Source organism: Eulemur rufifrons, chromosome 27 (genome assembly GCF_041146395.1).
Source record: "Eulemur rufifrons isolate Redbay chromosome 27, OSU_ERuf_1, whole genome shotgun sequence".
Classification (NCBI taxonomy): domain Eukaryota; kingdom Metazoa; phylum Chordata; class Mammalia; order Primates; family Lemuridae; genus Eulemur; species Eulemur rufifrons.
The window spans coordinates 34,318,037-34,340,881 of NC_091009.1; the positions used below are offsets into that span (position 1 = coordinate 34,318,037).

General features: G+C 35.2%; 1 protein-coding gene across 1 annotated transcript in view; it reads right to left on the bottom strand.

The window, feature by feature from the left end:
• The window catches only part of LOC138375782 (complement factor H-like), a 66,030-nt gene that overhangs the window by 32,536 nt on the left and 10,649 nt on the right, over window positions 1–22,845 (bottom strand). The window contains exons 2-7 of the mRNA XM_069459613.1: window positions 18,383–18,568; window positions 17,924–18,029; window positions 14,081–14,157; window positions 12,082–12,273; window positions 7,883–8,053; window positions 1,433–1,606 (exon numbers count right to left, since the gene is read on the bottom strand). Coding sequence (XP_069315714.1) covers window positions 1,433–1,606; window positions 7,883–8,053; window positions 12,082–12,273; window positions 14,081–14,157; window positions 17,924–18,029; window positions 18,383–18,568 — 906 coding nt within the window. The remainder of the gene's footprint in view (window positions 1–1,432; window positions 1,607–7,882; window positions 8,054–12,081; window positions 12,274–14,080; window positions 14,158–17,923; window positions 18,030–18,382; window positions 18,569–22,845) is intronic.

The following is a 22,845-nucleotide window of genomic DNA, read 5'->3' on the forward strand; positions in this document are numbered from 1 at the left end:
AAAAATAGATATTATTATTATCACAGGCTTGAATTCCTTCACCATTCTCTCTCCTTGGGCACATATGAATCTGTCTTTATCCCTTTTACAAAATGGTTCTCTGAAGCAAATACAACATTCCACATGACGTCTGATCAGCACTGAGAATGGAAGGACTTAGAACATTGGCATTCTACTTATACTTCTGCCAATGTAGGCTGCGGTCTGATTAGCAGTTATGGTGGTTCTATCATAGTGTTGATTCAAATGGATCTTAAAATTTATTAAAATCTTCACTAATTTTTACCTGTTGCTCATATGTCTGTACTGTAGTTTTTTTGACTCAGGTCCCGAATTTTATAGCTATCACTGGTAAATTTTATGTTAATAGAGTCAGCCTAGCACACAGGAGTGTGGTGAGCCTGTCCTGATGCAGATTCACTATTGTCATCCCCAGTATCAGACCAATGGTGAATTTGTACTGCATTTCTCCTAAACCATTAAACTGATACACACTAGATAGAAAGAAAAGGAAAATGATTGTAGAGATGGAAGAAACATAAAAATAGGCAAAGGAAACATCCCACAAATAAAAATACTCTGTTAATTTGAGTGGCCTTTTGCGACATGGGATGGCTGTCAGAAATTACACACAAGTCCTTCAACACTGCTCCCTCCAAAGGCTGCAGCCTAATTTCTCTCCCCTTGGGTATGTGCTGGGCTTAGTGTATCACGTGTAAAGAATAGAGACGGCTGAAGTGACAGTGTGTGAGTCGGTAATAATGGTATCCACACGGCTTCCTCTACGCTCAGACCAGGAGCTCTGGGGAAACTTAGTGCCATCCCATCAATCCATGGAGAAGCCCAGGTGGAAACCAACTGAGGCCTCCTGACAGCAGCTATGAGAGTGAGCCCTGTTGGAAGCAGATCCTCCAGCCCAGCTGAGCCTTCTGATGACAGTAACCTGGGCCACTGTCCTGACTGCAGCACAAGAAGACAGTCTGACTCACAGCTACCCATTTAAGCCACTCCCAAATTCCTAACCCATAGAAGCTGTGATTTAATAAAGGTTTGCAGTTTTAAGCAAGTATGTTTTCAGGAAAATTTCTTACAATGCAAAAAATAGTTAATGTACTATGTGTTAAATGGCACTAGTTTTACCCAGTGTTTGATTTCAGATACTGGAAAAACTTTAATTAGCGAAATAGACATTCATAAACATACATACGCATCAATTTAATTTAGAGTAAGAAAAATGAGGTTTTAGTTTGCAAAACTGTTTTTGCACTATTTAAAATTGGTTACTTTGAAAAGTAAAGAATGCTTCTCAAGGCTCTACTTTATACATACAATAAGACAGATATTTGGTTTTATTATGCCCCTATTTTTTTACGTGTTTAAGACAAAGTAATTTCAGAATTAAGAAGTGAGTCAAGATGTGAATGGAACTTACAGCTACATCTTGGAGCAGGTACCCAGCCACTACTTGTGCATTTTGCTGTATTTCCCTGGTTTGCAGGATAAAAACCATTTTTACACCTGTAACTGATTTCATCTCCAGTTCTGTATTTAATTCTCTTAGGTGAGAAGTCACCATTTGGAATATAAGGAGTATTGCATGTTACTTCTGAAACAAAAAATGATATGTAGATCATGTAGAAATCAGTATGCATTAAGATTAATCAAGTATATGGAAATTAAAAAGTGGATACTATTGATTTGTCCCTAGTACAGTATAAAATAGCATTAAAATGAACACATCAGACCATTCCTGCTGTATCACTCATGTTTCTCTTCACTGTATTTCTCATCTGAAGTATTTGTGCCTCCTGGGCTCTTAATTCCTCTTTCTATGAAGTCATCCCCTATCTCATGACATTCCATATCTGGCAATGACCTGATCGGATATAACTTCAACTGCTCCTTCCACTTTCTTCCACTTCCTTGGTTTCTGTTGTTTTCGCGAGGACTGTTGGCGAATGTTCGTGGTCTCTTCCTTCCAGACAATTGACAGGATTACATGTCCCTTTCGCTTTGAAGTGATTGTGGCCATATGATTGCATAGAGCAATGTAATAAAAGTGGAAGTGATATCTTTCACTTTAGGGAGGAAGTTTTAAAAGCATTGTGTGAATTTTTATGTTATCTTTCCCATAGGTGCAGTGATTAAAGAAGGACATAGAAAGATGATGCCTCTCTCACCTGATTCCTACTATTAATACAACGCGCAGAGTCCTTTCTGACCTACATTGGAAGTGAGCATGAATAGGAAAGAAACTTTGGTTTATTAAGATATTGAGATATTTGAATACATTTTTCTTACTGTAATAGTATAACCTAGTACGGGGTTTGGAAAACATTTTCTGTAAACGGCCAGATAGAAGGAAGGTCTCTGTCACAACTATGCCATTATATTAATAGCACAAAAGTAGCCATAACAATACATAAAGGGATAGGACTGGCTGTGTTTCAATAAAACCGTGTTTCCAAAAAGGAGGCAGGCTGTATTTGACATGCAACCCCTAGTTTGCTATCCTTTGACTGAGCCTGTCCTAATTAATAAAGCTCCTTCTCATTCCTCTCCATCAACTCTGCTATATCTCAATAATGGATCAATCTCCAAAATTGCTTTTCTAATAAAATATGATGCATTTTTAGTATTGTAGAAAAGTCATATAATCATCTATATTGGTGCCATATTGTATTTTGCACTAAAAAGCTGTGGTGAATATTCAGCATTGCCTGAAATCCATTTCTATGCCTCTAATTTACTTCCTATTCAATTGTCCATGGTAAGTGACCCACAGTCTCTTCATTTTTTTCAAGCCACCTAACCCAATTTCTCCTTAATCAACAGATAAATCTTGCATTTGCACAAAACAATTAGACTACTAGTAGTGAGTTCCCTACATTGATTTCTAACATTCCTTCATCATTAGCTGTATCTATTCTGACTTGTCGTTTCTTTTTCTTCAGTCTTTGATGGCAAGATGTTCTTTCAAATTCAGCTAGCTTCAAATCTTTCATTTTCCCATGGATCTTGAGCTATTGTTTATTCCTGTCCTCTCTCTTACCTTATCAACCACTCTGTCTTAAGTGGATATGTACGCTTCTCCAATTTTAAACTCCTCTCAACCCTTCGTTCAAGTTTAGCTACTAATACATTTCTTCTCCCCTTCACAACCAAAATCCTTAAAATACCATTTTACCATTGCTATCTCCACTTTCCTACCTCCCATTTATTCTTCAACCAACTGTCTCATTTCTGACACCATTGTGCTGCCACTTCTCCAATAAAAGTCACCAACATGCTCCAATTTCCAAATCCAGAAATGCTTTGTATTCTACATACTACATGACTTCTGGAAATTCTCCAGTGCCTTGTATTTTTATGTTTTCCTGCTTCTCATTGTCTTTTTCTAAACAATACTTCTATTTTCTTTCTTTTTTTTTTTTTTTTTTGAGACAGAGTCTTGCTTTGTTGCCCGGGCTAGAGTGAGTGCCGTGGCGTCAGCCTAGCTCACAGCAACCTCAAACTCCTGGGCTTAAGCAATCCTACTGCCTCAGCCTCCCGAGTAGCTGGGACTACAGGCATGTGCCACCATGCCCGGCTAATTTTTTTCTATATATATTTTTAGCTGTCCATATAATTTCTTTCTATTTTTAGTAGAGATGGGGTCTCGCTCTTGCTCAGGCTAGTCTCGAACTCCTGAGCTCAAACGATCCGCCCACCTCGGCCTCCCAGAGTGCTAGGATTACAGGCGTGAGCCACCGCGCCCGGCCTATTTTCTTTTTTTTTTTTTTTTTTTTTTTTTTGAGACAGAGTCTCACTCTGTTGCCCAGGCTAGAGTGAGTGCCGTGGTGTCAGCCTAGCTCACAGCAACCTCAAACTCCTGAGTTCAAGCGATCCTCCTGCCTCAGCCTCCCGAGTAGCTGGGACTACAGGCATGCGCCACCATGCCCGGCTAATTTTTTCTATATATATTTTTAGCTGTCCATATAATTTCTTTCTATTTTTAGTAGAGATGAGGTCTCGCTCTTGCTCAGGCTGGTCTCGAACTCCTGAGCTCAAACGATCCGCCCACCTCGGCCTCCCAGAGTGCTAGGATTACAGGCGTGAGCCACCACGCCCGGCCCTATTTTCTAATTTATTATTTTATTTTATATTTGTTTCTAGTTTCTTTTCTACTCTACTTAATTTTTAGGCTCTGCTTATGTCTCAGATTCCATCTTCTACTTTCTCTCTATACTACTACCCCTCTGACCTTCTGTCTGTCCTTCACACATGCCAAGCTTATTCCCACAATTTGCACTTGCCATTTCTTGTGTCTTGAATGATTCTGCCCTAGATATTCACATTGATGTTTATCATCTCCTCAGAAACTTCTTCCTTTAAGCCCCTATAGGTGTTGTATGATGAGTATCTATGCCTTACAGTTGATTTTACATGAATATTTGTCCTTGATTTTGATGTTTGCCTTTTCACATTCTTTGTGTGATTCAAGGTACTTTCATGGAGAAAATATTCGCAGGCTACACATCCGATAAAGGGCTGATAACTAGAATCTATTTAGAACTCAGGAAAATCAGCAAGAAAAAATCAAACAACCCTATCAAAAAGTGGGCAAAGAACATGAACAGAAACTTTTCAAAAGAAGACAGGAGAATGGCCAACAAACATGAAAAAATGCTCAACATCTCTAATCATCAGGGAAATGTAAATCAAAACCACAATGAGATATCACTTATCTCCAGTGAGAATGGCCTTTATCAAAAAGTCCCAAAACAATAAATGTTGGCGTGGATGAAGAGAGATAGGAACACTCATACACCTCTGGTGAGACTGCAAACTAGTTTCAACCTCTGTGGAAAGCAATATGGATACCTTAAACAAGGTATCCAGATACAAGTAGACCTACCATTTGATCCAGCAATCCCATTACTGGGCATTTACCCAAAAGAACAAGAGACATTCTATAAAAAAGACATTTGCACTCGAATGTTTATAGCAGCACAATTCACAACTGCAAAAATGTGGAAACAACCTGAGTGCCCATCAATACATGAGTGGATTAATAAAATGTGGTATATGTATACCATGGAGTACTACTCAGTTATAAGAAACAATGGTGATCTAGCACCTCCTGTATTTTCCTGGATTGAGCTGGAACCTGTTATACTAAGTCAAGTATCCCAATAATGGAAAAATAAGCACCACATGTACTCACCATGAAATTGGTTTCACTGATCAACACCTAAGTGCACATTTAGGAATAACATTAATCGGGAGTCGGGCAGATGGGAGGGGAAGGGGATGGGTGTATACACACATAATGAGTGTGATGCACACCATCTGGGGGATGGACATGCTTGAAGCTCTGACTCGGGGTTGGGGGGAAGGGCAATATACGTAACCTAAACTTTTGTACTCCCATAATATGCTGAAATAAAAAAAAAGATACTTCCATGATATAAAGCTACTCCCATTATGCTAATAACTTTTTTGGTGAGATCCAAATCCACATACACGACTGCAGCTTCATACTCAACAAGACTATGAGTAGAATTTAAAGGCATATCCAATTTATTATATGACAAACTAAATCATCATCCTTTTTTCAATACATATTTTTCCTACTGTGTTCAATACTTTAATTTGTGATGCAAGAATCCCATGACAGAAGCCTAAAAATTCCCCCACATTCCTTTCTTCTCATCACTTGCTTATTCATTCAGACACAAATTTCTATCAAGTGTTAATTATTGGTTATATATTTCTACTCTCAAATAGTAGACATAAATCTCTTAATAAAGCTTAATTTTCTGCCCTCATAAACTTTTAAAAAATAAATGGTGCCATAAAAACATTGCCAGAGCAGGTACCTTTATCCAAAACAATATTTGGGACTATCCATATTTTCCTAGTATTACAAACAATCATTGGTCATTTGAAGTAAGAATCCTGATTTAAGGTTAGCACTCTATGTTGTGAATCGATAGAAAATCTGGTTTGTAGATGGAGTGGATGGATTTGAATCAAAGGTAGCTTTTAATTGTCAGGTCTAGATATGTTTAATTGTTTCTGTAAGTGACTTGTTGAGAGACACTTTCCCTATTGGATACATAGATAAAAGTTTTGACAGTACGCCCCCAAATAAAGTCCCAAATATGTACATGTCTTACATTAGATTTATATATATATATGTATATTTGTGTGTGCGTGTGTGTATATATAAAAATGAATCAAGTGTTCAAAAGAAGCAAGCATAGGAATGTGGCAACACATCTGGGAAAAACAGAGAGATTTCTTCCTGTGAAAACAAATATGTGCTAAGCAAGAGTCTAAGTAGGTAGCTAAATGACCAAGAAAAAGAAATGAAATAATCAGATATCTTCAATGAGGCAATCATACTGTACTGAGTCACACGTCCAAATAAAGCTGAATTCCCAAAGTCTTATTTTGAATTCACTGGAAGCTGGAAGGATGATTTGTTGTGATGTTTACCCTCAATACAGGACAAGGACCTGATATAAAACCAGTGGTTTATAAGTTACATTTTGATGATTGGACACATGAATTAACTGTGTATTTGAAAGGGCGTCTGAAAGTAAGACACAAGGTGTAGACTGATGCCAGAGCACTGGGGCAGGCACTGCCTTTGCTTTGGAGCCAGGAACGTCATGAAGACAAACAGCTGGACTCCACACACCATCAGCCAAACACGAATCTAATGTGAGTTATCATTTCTTGAGTTCATTAATATTTTTCTAAATTATATTTTCTTAACAGTGCCTAAAAGTAGACATCACTCCATTGTAAAGAAAGGTATGTTTTCCAAGGAGCTACTTGTGGGCTTAAGTCAGCCCAAAATTAATTCTACTTTTTATAAAAGAGGATCACTAAAACAAGGTTTATACACGTAATTACAAGTCATAGGATTTAAAGTTCAGAAGACTCTTAAAAATTCAACTCTTCTTCCCCTGAACAGTATGGCAGTATCTGTAAAAAGTCATAGTTTTATAAGGTTACTAGACCACGTATGACAACATTGTTTCTCCTTTCCCATAATACAGCCGCCCTCATCAAAGGCTAACTCATTCCCTTCCAGAACGTTTGCAAATATCTCAAAATGGTTATTAGCACACTATAGCTGTTATCTTCTTGATATTCTTCTTATGATATTAATATAATTTCTTAAACTCTATAACTATCTATATTCTCTCTTCCAGGCCATGATATTTTGAAACCATCCCTTTTTAAATGAGGTAGACTAAGTAGAACACGCTATTCTAGACATATTTTTTGGTGGGCAAAAACCACAGTTGGGATCAACTCTTTGGCTTGGTCCAACATCCTTCCATAATGAACCCGAGGCTTAGGTTTCCTCCCACAGCCACTGTTGATTCGTACTAGGCTTGTTCATGAAAATCTCCATTTTCTTTCACCTAATTCCATTGTCAATTGAGGGTCTTCTCATCTGGTGGTATTATTATAATTTATTTTAAAATATTTTTAAAATAGTAATATAATTTAAGTAAGTTCTGGGCATTGGAGGAGCAATCTAATTGTTTGAGAATTGTATATTACTAGGAATTAGATAGCCATAGTCCTGGCTCTACTATAAACATATTTTTGACCATGAACCAACTACTTAATAAGCTATTTAAACTTGCTGACCCTGCTTATGTCTATCTTCAGAGTGAGAGGATCATACCAATTGATCTCAGAAAGGACCTTACACACATAGAATTCTATGATATATGATCTTTTTAAAAGCTGATTCCTATGAAAATTAGTACACTAGTTTTCAGAAAAAATAAATTGCTTAATTAAAAGAATTATATTAATTAAAATAATTGATAAAATTTATAACAAAAGAGACAGAAAATAAATATAACATTACCTTCACATGAAGGATCTGGACTCCATCCAGATTTAGTGCATACAGCATCTCCTTTTTCACTGTATTCAAAACCTCGGTTACATTTATATTGAAATCGTTCATTCTCCTTATAAATATTCTTCCCAGATAATGGATATCCATTTCTAACTTCTGGTAATTTGCAGGAAATTTCTAAATAGAGGGATTAAATTCCAAAATGTTTTTACAAATTAATGGACTGTGATCAAAATATAATTATATAAAAAGGGGAAATTTTGTTTCCATAGATAAATCAGCTAACCAAAGTTCTGTTTTGACTTGATTGCTTGATAAACAATTTGTCTGTTATTAGTAATGCTTATTTTTGAAGGAATTTAAAATTCTGATTAAAATTATGTTTCTAATCTTATTTAGTTTGAGGATAAATTAGTCCTTTTGAAATAACTGGCAGCCAGTAAAATTCATCAAATGTATATATGCAATTGAATAGAGATATAGGTTTATTGTGATAAGTATTTTCACTGAGTGACCTGTAAAAATAATACATTTTCTAGTGATTAATGAAACAGTGATCCTCAACAGAACACTTTTTCAAAGAAATTCATTTAACTCATTGCCATTACATCTCTGAAAAGTAAGCGACCTTCTGCTTTTGTGTCTTCACCATCCATCCAGGATTTCTGAAAAAAAAAAAAATGGCCATCATCTTTGACACAACTTCTCTCAAACAATTTTCTGTGGGACTGTGGCGATCAATGGTAACTGGTTCCCCGAATCCTGTTCTCCCACTTTTCTAATCCATTCTCCATGTGTATAACTTAGTGATCGTTCACATAATTGCTCCACTTGAAATACTTCATTGATTCCCAAATTATTGTGAATAAAAGCCACGTTCTTCAGCACAGTGCATGTAGCAGCCCAGCACCTAGCACTGGCCTCTCTTCAATACATCACTGACTTATGCTCTACTTGCATCCTACATACGGCCCCTATGAACAATAAACGAGGATCAATGGACTTTACTGCTCACTGAAGCCTCACTGTCTTTCCACTTCCTCTCCATGAACTTCCTCTGACTGGTATGCACGTGCTCTCATTTTCAAATAAAAGAAATTTTATTCTTTCTTTAAGACTTATCTAAGGCATCAGTCATTCCAAGAAGTTTCACTAACCACAAAAATCAAGTTATAAGAATGAGAACTCTATCCATGAACCTCTAAAGTATACAGTATTTGCTATGCTCAATAAAAATATTAGTTTTTAACACAAATAACTAGTGTTAGAAAGAGTTCCTTGTAGTATAATTTGAGGTCAGGCCATGTGATGCCTCTAGATTTGTTCTTTTTGCTTTAGATTGCTTTGCTACTCAGGCCTCTATTTTTGTTCCAAATGAATCATAGGATTATTTTTTCTAGATCTGTGAAATATATAACATTGGTATTTTCATGGGGAATGTGATAAATCTGTAAATCACTTTAGGCAATATGAACATTCTAATAATGTTGATTCTGCAAGGGATGTTTTTCCATTTGTTTGTGTCATCTACAATTTCTTTCATCAGCATTTTGTAGTTCTCCTTGTAGAGATCTTTCACCTCCTTGGTCAAGTATATTCCTACATATTTTATTTTCTTTGTAGCTATGGTGAGTGGTATTGAGTCTTTGATTTGACTCTCAGTTTGACTGTTATTAATATTTACAAATGCTACTGATTTGTGTACATTGATTTTATAACCTGAGACTTTGCTGAATTTATTTATCAATTCTAGGAGTCTTCTGGTGAAGTCTTTAGGGTTTTCTAGATACAAGATCATATTGTAGCAAACAGGAATAGTTTAACCTCTTCCTTCCCAATTTGGATGCCCTTTATTTCTTTCTCTTGCCTGATTGCTCTGACTAGGACTTCTAATACTATGTTGAATAGAAGCAGTGACAGTGGAAACATTTGTTGTGTTACAGGTCTTAAGTGGAATGTTTTCAATTTTGCAGCATGGTACTGACATAAAAGTAGAGACATAGACAAATGGAACAGATTAAAGAACCCAGAAATAAAACCATATAACTATGACCAACTGATCTCCAACAAAGCAGATAACAATATACACTGGAGAAAGGAAGCGCTATTCAATAATTGATGCTGGGAAAATGGACAGCCACACACAGAAGAATGAAAAAGAACCCTTATCTCTTGCCATATACAAAAATTAGTGCACGATGGATAAAAGACTTATATGTAAGGCATTAAACCATAAAACTTCTTGAAGAAAACATGGGAACAACTCTTGTAGACACTGGCCTACGCAAAGAATTTTTGACTAGGACCCCAGAGGCAAATTCAGCAACTACAAAAATCAATAAATGGGACTTAATTAAATTAAAAAGTTTATGCACAGCAAAGGAAATAATCAATAGAGTGAATAGATAACCTACAGAATGTGAGAAAATATTTGCAAACTATACATCTGACAAATGGTTATATCCAGAATCTACAAAGAACTCAACAAATCAGCAAGAAAAAAACCAACCCATCAGAAAGTGGGCAAAAGACATGAACAGAAGTTTTTCAAAAGAAGATAGACAAAGTGTCAACAAACATATAAAAAATGCTTATCATCACTAATCATCAGGAAAATGAAAATTAATACTACAATGAGATACCCCTTTACCCTTACCAAAATGGCTATTATTACAAAGTCAAAAAACAATAGATACTAGCATGGATTCAAACAGAAACAAACGCTTATGCACTGTTGGTGGGACTGCAAATGAGCACAACCTCTACGGAAAATAGTATGGAGATTCCTCAAAGAAATAAATGTAGACTAGCAGTCCCACTGCTGGGTATCTCTCTCCCAAAAAAGAAGTCATCTTATCAAAAAGGCACCTGCACTAGAATTTTTATCACAGCAGAATTCACAATTGCAATGATGTGGAATCAACCTAAGTGCCCATCAATTCAAGAGTGGATAAAAAACATGTTATATATATAATGTGGAGTACTACTCAGTCATAAAAAAGAATGAAATAGTGTCTTTTGCAGCAACTTGGATGGAACTGGAGACCATTATCCTAAGTGAAGTTTCTCAGAAATAGAAAACCAAACACCACACGTTCTCACTAATAAGTGGGAGCTAAACAATGGGTACACATGGACACAAAGAGAGTTAAAAGATATTGGAAACCAAGACATGGGGAGGGTGGGGGGCTTAAGAGATAAAAATTTACCTGTTGGGTACAATGAACATTCTTCTGGTGACAGGCACACCAAAAGCCCTGACTTAAGCATTATACAAGGTATCCATGTAACAAAAACATTTGTACTCCCTTAATATTTTGAAATAATACTTTTAAAAAGGGTTCCTACGAAGAGAAATGCTTCTCTCTGCATCTGACTATATGGTAGACTAGACTGAAAAAGTGTAAACAATTTGAAGATTTTAGATAATATTAAAAAATAAATATGGCAGAAATTTCTGCCAAACAAGTACTAGTAAAATGAAGTATGGTGCTGTTAAACAGAGTATGTTTCTTACAAAGCCAAAATCATTGATTTATTGGTCTTAATGCACAGGTCAGTAATATTATGACTAAAGAAATGTTGGCTTATAGTTTACTATAAAACTATTTTTAAGAGGCAAAGATTTATTTTGTGCAATCAATTCAGTTCAGCAACATTTGTAGTAAATTTGCAGTACAAATATAAAACAAGGCCACTTCCTAGGAGTGTTATTCAAAAGCAGAATGTCATCATGATGCATCAGTGGAAATAAACAATGAATCTCTGGGTTTCAAAATTAAAAACAAATGTCTATTCCAGAAGTCAGTATTACAACTTGCAGCAGAAATACTTAGCATTCTACTTCAGCCTAAGAGACAATCACACTGTAATTATAGTTAGAGCATGGACTTCAATGTCAGACAACCTAAGTTTAAATATTAACTTTTATGCCACGGTAATCTAGGGTACATGATTTAACCTTTTTGCACCAGTTTCTTCAATTATAAAATAGAAGTGATAAGACTAAATAAATCATAGAGTTGTTTTAAAGGTAAAATGAGATTACACACACAAAGAACTTAGATCAATTACAGAGAGATAGCAAGTGCTAAATAAGCATTAGCTATTAGTAGTATTATTTACATTTTTTAAAAGGGACAATGTTTTAAAATGCATTTTTCATGAGAAAAATTAAAAATATTCAAACAGTAAGTGTGTCTTACCCACACATTTTGGTTTTTCTTCACTCCAAATACCATTTTCTGAACAATGTATTTCTTTATGTCCATCAATCTTGAAGCCTGAATTACACTCGAAATGTACCACTTGTCCAAAGGAGTATTCCCGGTCTGGATCTGCTGCACCACTGACAACTCTTCCATTCTCTGGGTCTGTCATTGGCAGACACTTAACAACTGAAAAAAATAAATGCAACTTTTTCCAATAGAATTTAAAAGCTTTATCATGAAAAATATGTGTATATGTATAAAATCATCAGGAAGATAAAATTGGAAGAAATTATTTAAATGGTTTTTAGAAGCATTTGACATACCTGTTGGCAAGAGGTAAATACTGCTAAGAAACAACAACAACAACAAAAAAAAAACAGTATGTTTACCTCTGATTCTTTTCTGTGGGAGTGGACAAAGAAAATTACTACTTTAAATACTAGTTTGTATTTTTGTAATAACAAATAAGTGTTTCTTCAGTAATTAAAAAATGTGAAGCTTGGGATACTGAAATGCAAAATTTCCATTTATGTCCCAGAATGATATAACACTACATTCCTAAAAGATGTAAAAGCAATCTTTATGACAATATTTACTTCAATAGAGAAATTGTCCTTAATTTTCTATCCTCTTTGACATCAGTGTTCAAAATAATTTGAGTACTTCTTTTGATTTTACTTAGTATATTCTAATTTCTCAGATTGTGGTATTCAAATTTTATTTTTCGATAGAATGACCCCAGATGCTTGTTAAAATGAAAATTCTTGGGCTATCTCCCTGCCCTATCACGTCAAAGATACTGATTCAGTAGATCTCTTTTATAACCAAAAATTTTGTTTTTCTAACAAGCATCCCCAGTGATTTTGTTGTAGATGTTCCCTAGAACATTAATCTCCTTCTTTTCATTTCCATAGATGAAAAATCTTCCATTCTCTTTAGTTGACAGAATTTTTGAATGATTATCACATCTCTCTCTCTCTCTCTCCACTTAATACTCACCATGGAACTAGGAAATACTATTTTGATTGATTTCCTTTATTTCCATGATGATTAGAGATTTGGATTATTAGCTCAAAATGTGGAGACAGGATCTACATTTTCTCATTCTCACTGTTTGCTTTATGGACCACTAAAAAATATCAGAGCTCTCCCTTACTTCATGTCTCTTTTCAGTAAAGCTAAGACCACAGGACAACCTCCCTTGGTGAGGAATGAGGAAGAGATGTCTCAATCGTGTTCTCTATCACAGCTGCTACCAGAGATCCCTGCATTTGGGTGGTTATTGGATGAGTGCTTCTTCACTGATAAACCTGAAATTCTGATTTTCATTAAGCTAGTAATACTGATATGCATTTCTAGTCATTAGAATACAAAAGGAAAGAAAAATGAGTTTTACATTTCCCAATGTCTAACACTTTGATTATTGTATGAAAACAGTCTATATTCATATTTGGCTATTGAAATAACAAACAAGGTAGTAATTAAAAGTCTAGATTCCCATTCTGCAACATGCTAAAAAACAAAAAAATAATTTGAATAAGAAATATTTAGGCCGGGCGCGGTGGCTCACGCCTGTAATCCTAGCACTCTGGGAGGCCGAGGTGGGCGGATCGTTTGAGCTCAGGAGTTCGAGACCAGCCTGAGCAAGAGCGAGACCCCACCTCTACTAAAAATAGAAAGAAATTATATGGACAGCTAAAAATATATATAGAAAAAATTAGCCGGGCATGGTGGTGCATGCCTGCAGTCCCAGCTACTCGGGAGGCTGAGACAGGAGGATCGCTTGAGCTCAGGAGTTTGAGGTTGCTATGAGCTAGGCTGACGCCACGGCACTCACTCTAGCCTGGGCAACAGAGTGAGACTCTGTCTCAAAAAAAAAAAAAAAAAGAAATATTTAATTAGAGACTTTAAGGATATTTTAATGTAAGACATTTTGAAAAGTCTTAGATATTTTAGGTATTTCAATATACACGTAAATCAAGTTTACATCTACCTTCACATATAGGAATATCATTGGTCCATCCATCTGTTCCACATTCACGGAAATTAATCTCACCTATCATTTGATACCTGAAAACCCAAAAATAACAGAGTGATGAGATAATGTGTGTTTATATGCAGTTTTAATCTCAATACCATCCTGAATGTCCAGAAACTCCATTTCAAACAAAATTAACATCATATGTAGCTTTGCCCTCCTTTTTTCTTTTCTTCTCTGTATGTCCTTCCTTCCTTCCTTCCTTTCTTCCTTCCTTCCTTCCTTCCTTCCTTTCTTTCTTTCTTTCTGTCTTAGATTTATTAAATTTCTCTCTCTCTCTCTCTCTTTCTCTTTCCCCATCCCCCACCCCATCTGCCTTTCTTTCAGGGCCAGTAGGCCCTCTGGTGCATGGACTTAGAATAATCATAATCCTTAGTTCATAACAGACTAATTATTGTTTCATGCACAGTACTCTTATTTTTTGTTGTATTAATTAGCTACATTCAGTAATATAATAAGTTCCATGAATCACCACCAAAACAAAAGTTAAAAACATCATAGTAACCAACGGATAACTATGGGTTTCCCCTTCTCCAGTCTTATGCCATATTCCTGTTCTCCATAATTCTGATATTTTGTAGACATTTTAGGCTTTCTACATAACCAAAGATAGTGTCAGCCAAAAGCTTCCAGTGTGTGGTTTATGTTCAGTTCTTATCTACATCTCCCATCTCCATCTTAGAGATTCTTTCCAGAGTATGCTCAATGTCTCAGGTCTGCTTATCCAACCCATCCAAAGTTGAATTTATCTAATGATAGTATCCCGTCATGCCTGTCCTTCGAATATAAGCTGCTATACTTAAATATAAGTTCCTTGGGGTATGTGCAAAAATGTGAAACCATTGCCAGAGGATTTAGATCATTAAATTTTGATTCCTTTTACTAGGTCAAGTGCATAACCTAAAAAGGGAAGACTAGCCTGTAATAAAAGAGATATTTCAGAGGTGAAGAGAGTAGCAAATTAGAAAATCCAGGCTCAGAAAAATCTTAACCTATTTGGTTATGTGTAATAAGGTCAGCAGTAATGATTGAAGTTTGGACTAAAATATGTCTGAAAAAACTTTGACAGGTGATGACCAAGGAGAGACTAAATTCTTAAGAACTATTACTTATTCAGTGTCTACAGGATCCTGGGATCTCTTCTAAGGGTTTCAAGTGTGTGTCTTTCTTATTTCTCCCACCAATCCCATGATGCATATGATATGCTTCTGTTTTGTAAGGGAAGAAATGGGAGTAAAGAGATATTTTTTTAAAAACACATAAATATTGAGTGGTAGAATTTTGAAATGCAGGCTTACTCCAAAACCTGAGCTTCAAACTATTATATTGTATTGCTTCAAACAGACCAATGGATCAAACCAGAGAACCCAGATATAAAACCATCCTCATATGCCATCTGATCTTTGCCAAAGCAGACAAAATGTACACTGAGGAAAAGAATCCCTATTCAATAAGTGTGCTGGGAAAATTGGATAGCGACATGTAGAAGAGTTAAACAGGATCCACATCTCTCACTCACAAAAATCAACTCACAATGGATAACAGACTTAAACCTAAGGCATGAAACAAGAATTCTAGAAGGAAATATTGGAAAAACTCTTATAGACATTGGCCTAGGGAAAGAATTTATGAAGAAGATGCCCCAAAACAATCACAGCAAAAACAAAAATAAATAAATGGGACCTCATTAAGTTAAAAAGCTTCTGCATAGCCAAGGAAACAATCATTAGAACAAATAGACAACCTACAGAATGGGAGAAAATACTTGCACGCTATCCATCTGATAAAGGGCTGATAACTAGAATCTATAAAGAACTCAAGCAAATCAACAAGAAAAAAAATCAAACAACCCCATTAAAAAGTGGGCAAAAGACATAAACAGAAATTTTTCACATGAAAATAGACTAATGGCCAACAAACGTGAAAAAATGCTCAACATCTTGAATCATCAGGGAAATGCAAGTCAAAACCACAATGAGATACCACTTAACTCTAGAGAGAATGGTTTTTATCAAAAAGTCCCAAAACAATAAATGTTGGCATGAATGTGGAGAGATAGGAACACTCATACACTGCTGGTGGGACTGAAAATTAGTACAACTCCTGTGGAAAGCAATATGGAGATACCTCAAAGAACTAAAAGTAGAACTACCATTTGATCCAGCAATCCCACTACTGGGTATTTACCCAAAGAAAAAAAGACATTCTATAAAAAAGACACCTGCACTCGAATGTTTATAGCAGCACAATTCACAATTGCAAAGATGTGGAAACAACCCAAGTGCCCATCAATACATGAGTGGATTCATAAAATGTGATATATGTATACCATGGAATACTACTCAGCCATAAAAAATGGTGAACTAATAGCTCTTGTATTAACCTGGATGGAAACAGAGACCGTTCTTCTAAGTATCACAAGAATGGAAAAACACCACCACATGTACTCACCATTAAATTGGAACTAATCAATCAACACTTTTGTGCACATATGGAAATAACATTCATCAGAAATCAAGCAGGTGAGGGGCGGAGGAAGGGATAGGTAAACTCACACCTAATGGGTACAATGGCCACTCTCTGGGGGATGGGCACACTTTGACTCAAATGGTACAAAAGCAATTTATGTATCCAAAACGTTTCTACCCCCATACTATTCGGAAATAAATTTTTTTAAAAAAATAAATGAGGCGAGAATAATACAATATCATTTGTAATCTTTGATTCTGTCTATATTTATGTAGTATAAAATTATAGTGATCTGATCCTGGTTTTCCTATGGATAAAGTTTTCTTCAAAATAATTTTTGACCTGTCAGAGTATAATAGGGAAGAAAGAGCACTGGGAAGGTACAGCGATGAGATTAGCTGTGAAAACCCAGTGGCTGCTTAGAAGGTACAGAGTCAGTGATTCTGAAAGAGCAGGGTTTTATTTATTTATTTATTTTTATTTCAGGGTATCATGGATGTACAAACATTTTGGTTACATGTTATGACTTTGCCACACCCAAACCATGATTTGAGGCATGCCCCTTCCCCCACTACAACTCTCACTGAGTCCATTCCTTTGGGTAGATGCCTAAGAGTGCCATTGCTGGATCAAATGGTATTTCTATTTTTAGCTCTTTGAGGTATGTCCAAATTCTTTTCCACAGAGGTTGTACTAATTGACAGTCCCACCAGCAGTGTAACAGTGTTCCTATCTCTCCACATCCTCGCCAGCATTTGTTGCTTTGGGATTTTTTGATAAAGGCCAATCTCACTGGGGTTAGGTGATACCTCACTGTGGTTTTGATTTGCATTTCCCGAATGTTTTTTTTGTCCATGTAATAAGAATAATTTATAGAACATGAAATAAGTAATATTAGTTTTAAGTAAAACTTATATGCAAGAAGAGATCTTGCTTCCCTTAAATTTTAAAAAGTTTTGTCAAAATAATTTCCATATAATTTTGTTACAATTCTCATTCTTCCTAACACATTGAACTCCCATAATATTCTGCACATAAAGAATGTAGTGAAGACTTGTTGAGTGAGTCCTTATTTATGTGTGTACTGTTTTCCCACCATCCTATAACTACACTCAATCAGAGGAGTTATAATTAATTTAAATCTTTCAATGTTAAAAATATAATATGGTATATAAATGTAATCATTTCCATCATAGTTTAATTTCTTGGGTTACTTGTATATTACTTATAAAATGTTCATAGATAAATAGGGTAACCTTAAAAATATTAATTAGTACAGTTCCTATTTACTATCTTAATTATAAACCTCTTTTTATATTGACTACATACCCTTCATCACATGTATAAACAACTTTTGCACCATATTCAAACTCATTTCCTACTGTGAGCTGAAAAGAACCAAAGGGAGTATCTCCAGGATGTCCACAGGGCCTTTCTAAAATGAAAAAAAAAAAAAAAAAAAAAAAAGATATATTATTAGTATATACTACAGGGAACACATTTTATGTAGGAGTTGGGGGACAAGCACATTTGTTATTATATTAGAGGACAACATTGAATATAAGGAAAATTGAAAGTGGCAAAATGTTATTTTGTAATTGAATTCATCTGTATGTTTGTTTCTTGAATTTCGGAGGATTAGCACCCTTTTCTAAAAATGATGATGTATTATTTTGCATTTAAATGACAATAACAATATAATTCACCCCATATTGCTACAATATTAAATGTTAAGTATTTTTACAACTGAAAACTTTCATAAATTTCACAAACATGTGAAGTGCTTACTCCGACATATCCTTCCTGGGTGAACAGCCACCCATTGTCCATTCTTGCATTGCATTATTATAGTTCCAAGTGTTCGATATCCAGGGCGGCATCTGTAGATAGCCTGAATGCCCTGTGGATATGTTTGGTCAGGCCAGGAACCTGTCAGGATTTCTGTATTTTTTCTTGGAGGAGGTTCTTTACAATCTACAAATAATAAAAACAAAGTAAGTGCTTAAAATATCTATTTAAATATACAGTGTTTCGGTCATTTTTGCCTTTAAAATATATATACAGTTACAGGTCTATCCAAATGTATGTCTTTATATATGCACACATACACATATATATACATATATATATAATATATGCCTTTCACTTTATAAAATTTGTATCCATATAATTTTATAAGAGTGTCCACTATGCAAAAATAACCTAAAAAACTTTCCAGAGCAACAGGTATACTTTATTATTCTTAATTGCTGCAGAGCATTCTACTATTCTTTCATTAATTTGGGAAATACTTATTGGTCACTAGTCTAATTCCAAAGAAAAAAAAAATAAAACAAAGTACCTGTTCTCAAAGTGTTTCCATTCTAGTAGGGAAACCAGTTGTTAAATAGGTAATCAAAAAGATGCGTTATATGCATTACAGACAGACACGTTCTAGTTAGAAAAAGTAAAGCATGGTAAGATGCTATAAAATTATATGGAAACATTCCAAATAAGGTAGAATAGGATGGAAAGAACAATGCTTCTACTGCAAATTGAAAAAACAACAACAAATTATATGTATCTATGTCTAAAAGCAAATTGTGAGAGCAAAGAAGATTAAATGAACAAAATCCAAGTGGGAAGAACTTGTTTCAAGTAAGCATATGGTTTTGGCTATTTCTTACGTGGTTATCTTTGCCAACTCTGAATATAGATCAAAGATCAGGCCTCCCTTCAGCCTGGATGGAAAAAAGGTAATGAGGGAAGGAAGAACCAGACAAACTTTGGAAGGTTGTGTCTAGCTTGAAAAATTCTGAAACTTTGCAGAATCAGGGTGCTTTGCTAGACCCCAAGTAGCTTCTTAAAGGCAGACTGAAATTTTCCATAGTCTCATAGGAAAAAAAAAAAAAACAATAAGAGCAGGGGGATGCCTTAAATACACAAAAGGTATTCTCATCAAAATTATGCCATATTTGGAAGTCACTCGGGGAGAGATTTAGAGCATATGTCAAAACAGCAGAAAAGCAGATATATATCATAGTCTTTTGGGATAGAATAAGAAGATACCAACCAGGTTCTTGATAAAAATAACCCAAGAAAGTCTTTTCTTTTTTTTAATGTTTTTTTTTTAATTTCAGCACATTATGGGGGTACAAAAGTTTAGGTTACGTATATTGCCCTTGCCCCCACCCCCCCAAATCAGAGCTTCAAGCATGTCCATCCCCAGATGGTGCCCATCGCACTCATTATGTGTGTATACACCCATCCCCTCCCCTCCTCACATCTGCCTGACAGTTATTCCTAAATGTGCTCTTAGGTGATGATCAGTGAAACCAATTTGATGGTGAGTATATGTGGTGCTTATTTTTCCATTCTTGGAAAAATACTTCACTTAGTAGAATGGGTTCCAGCTCTATCCAGGAAAATACAAGAGGTGCTAGATCACCATTGTTTCTTATGGCTCAGTAGTACTCCATGGTATACATATACCACATTTTATTAATCCACTCATGTATTGATGGGCACTTGGGTTGTTTCCACATTTTTGCAGTTGTGAATTGTGCTGCTATAAACATTCGAGTGCAGTTGTCTCTTTTATAGAATATCTTTTGTTCTTTTGGGTAGATGCCCAATAATGGGATTGCTGGATCAAATGGTAGGTCTACTTGTATCTGTTTAAGGTATCTCCATATTACTTTCCACAGAGGTTGCACTAGTTTGCAGTCCTACCAGCGGAGTATGAGTGTTCCTATCTCTCTTCATCCACACCAACATATATTGTTTTGGGACTTTTTGATAAAGGCCATTCTCACTGGAGACAAGTGATATCTCGTTGTGGTTTTGATTTACATTTCCCTGATGATTAGAGATGTTGAGCATTTTTTCATGTGTTTTTTGGCCATTCTTCTGTCTCTTTTTGAAAAATTTCTGTTCATGTCCTTTGCCCACTTTTTGATAGGGTTGTTTGATTTTTTCTTGCTGATTTTCCTGAGTTCTAAATAGATTCTAGTTAGCCCTTTATCAGATGTGTAGCACGCGAAATTTTTTTCCCATTCTGTAGGTTGTCTGTTTGCTCTCGTGACAGTTTCTTTGGCTGTGCAGAAGCTTTTTAATTTGATAAGGTCCCATTTATTTATTTTTGTTGTTGCCGTGATTGCCTTTGGAGTCTCAAGAAGATCTTTTCTTTGAGACTTTTGAAACCAGAAGTGGACTGACTCAAACTAAACTTGTTACCCTGACCTATCTGAGACCAACTCCTGAGTGGATCATAAAAGAGTAAACACTCTTGCTGGTGGGAGTAAACAATATAAACTTTGGTTATTACATTTATTTTCTAAAAAAAAATTATGACTTTGGATTAAAATTGAAAGACTACAAAGAAGTAGAAAAAGGTGACCAAGAAGAGGAAACAAGTAGCTATTAGAAGCAGACAATTTAGATCCAGATGTTAGAATCAGTATTAAGGTCCTTAAAATAGCTTTTCTTAACTATATTAAAGGAAGCACAGGAAAAAGATAGACAAAATTAGGAAAAAGATTTAAAAGAAAATGGACTCTATAAAAAAGAATACATGCTACCCTAAAATTGCACAATAAATATTTGAAATAACAACTCATTGGATGGTCTTAAAAGTCAAATAGACACAACAGAATACAAACTTACTAAACTTAAAGAAAGTTTAATGTAGAAATATCTAAACTGAAGTATAGAAAGAAAAAAGTGTATAAGCAACAACAACAAACAAAACAGAGTATAAAAAATGTGAGGTGCCTCTGCACTCACTGTTCAGCGATACAACATATGTCTAATTAGAATTCCAAAAGTAGAGGACAGAAGGGACAGAAGCAATATTTAACAGCTCAAAGGTTTCAAAATTTGACAAATGAAATTGACTCACAGATTCAAAATCACAGCAAATCCCCAAAATGGTATAGACAAAGCAAAACTACACTGAGACTCTGCTGAATTCCAAAGATAAAGGAAAAATCTTAAAAAAAGACAGATGAAAAAAATATTTCTTCCAGGAGGACAGTAAAAATAACAGCTAAGTCTGTAAGAGTAAATATGGCAGCCTGAAAATGATGTCTTGACATTACTGAAGTGTGGAAAGTTAAATGTCAGCAAAGAACTCTATAACCAGTGAAAACATACTTAAAAAATGAAAGAATAGGCCGGGCATGGTGGCTCACCCCTGTAATCCTAGCACTCTGGGAGGCCAAGGTGGGTGGATCGGTTGAGCTCAGAAGTTCGAGACCAGCCTGAGCAAAAGCGAGACCCCGTCTCTACTAAAAATAGAAAAAATTATATGCACAGCTAAAAATATATATAGAAAAAATTAGCCGGGCATGGTGGCACATGCCTGTAGTCCCAGCTACTCGGGAGGCTCAGGCAGGAGGATCGCTTGAGCCAAGGAGTTTGAGGTTGCTGTGAGCTAGGCTGACGCCACGGCACTCTAGCCCGGGCAACAGAGTGAGACTCTGTCTCAAAAAAAAAAAAAAAGAAAGAAAGAAAGAAAAAGAAAGAATAAAAACACATTCTTTTCCTTTTTTAAAAAATCTTAGCTGATGCTTCTGCCTTACAAAAACACATTCTTAAACAAAAGCAGAGGGAATTCAACAATAGCTGATACAACTATAGGGAAATACTAAAGAAAGTTCTCTGGGTTGACAGAAACTGATTGCAAGTATAAGCAAAGAAATACAAGAAAAAATAAGCATAACTGAAGAAAATAGATATATGGGTAAATAAAAAGACTATTGAAAAATGATAAATATTATGGTATGTATATTTTACTATAATAAAAAAATCATTGTTTAAATCAACAATGACCATGTTTTGTAGTATTTATAATAAATTCAGGAGTAAAATATGGAAAAATAGTAGCAAAAATGCCAAAGAACAAAAAAGACAATGGAAATTAAACTGTTGTGATGCTTTTGCATCATTTAGGATGTGGTAAAAGTATTAATTTAGGATAAACTGTAATAATATAAGTATGCTTGTAATTGATAGGTAATCACTAACACAATAATATTGAGGTATATAAAATAACTAGTAGAAATGATATAGTGAGATAGTCAAGATTATTTGTTTAATATAAAAGGAGGAAAGGAGGACTAAAAGAACAAAGAAAAAAAGAGACAAAAATAAATAGCAAGATGTTAGACTTAAACTGAACTATATCTGTAATTGCATTAAATGTAAATGGATTCACCACTCCAATTAACATACAAAGATTATCTGACTGGATAAAAGCAAAAAAGAAAATT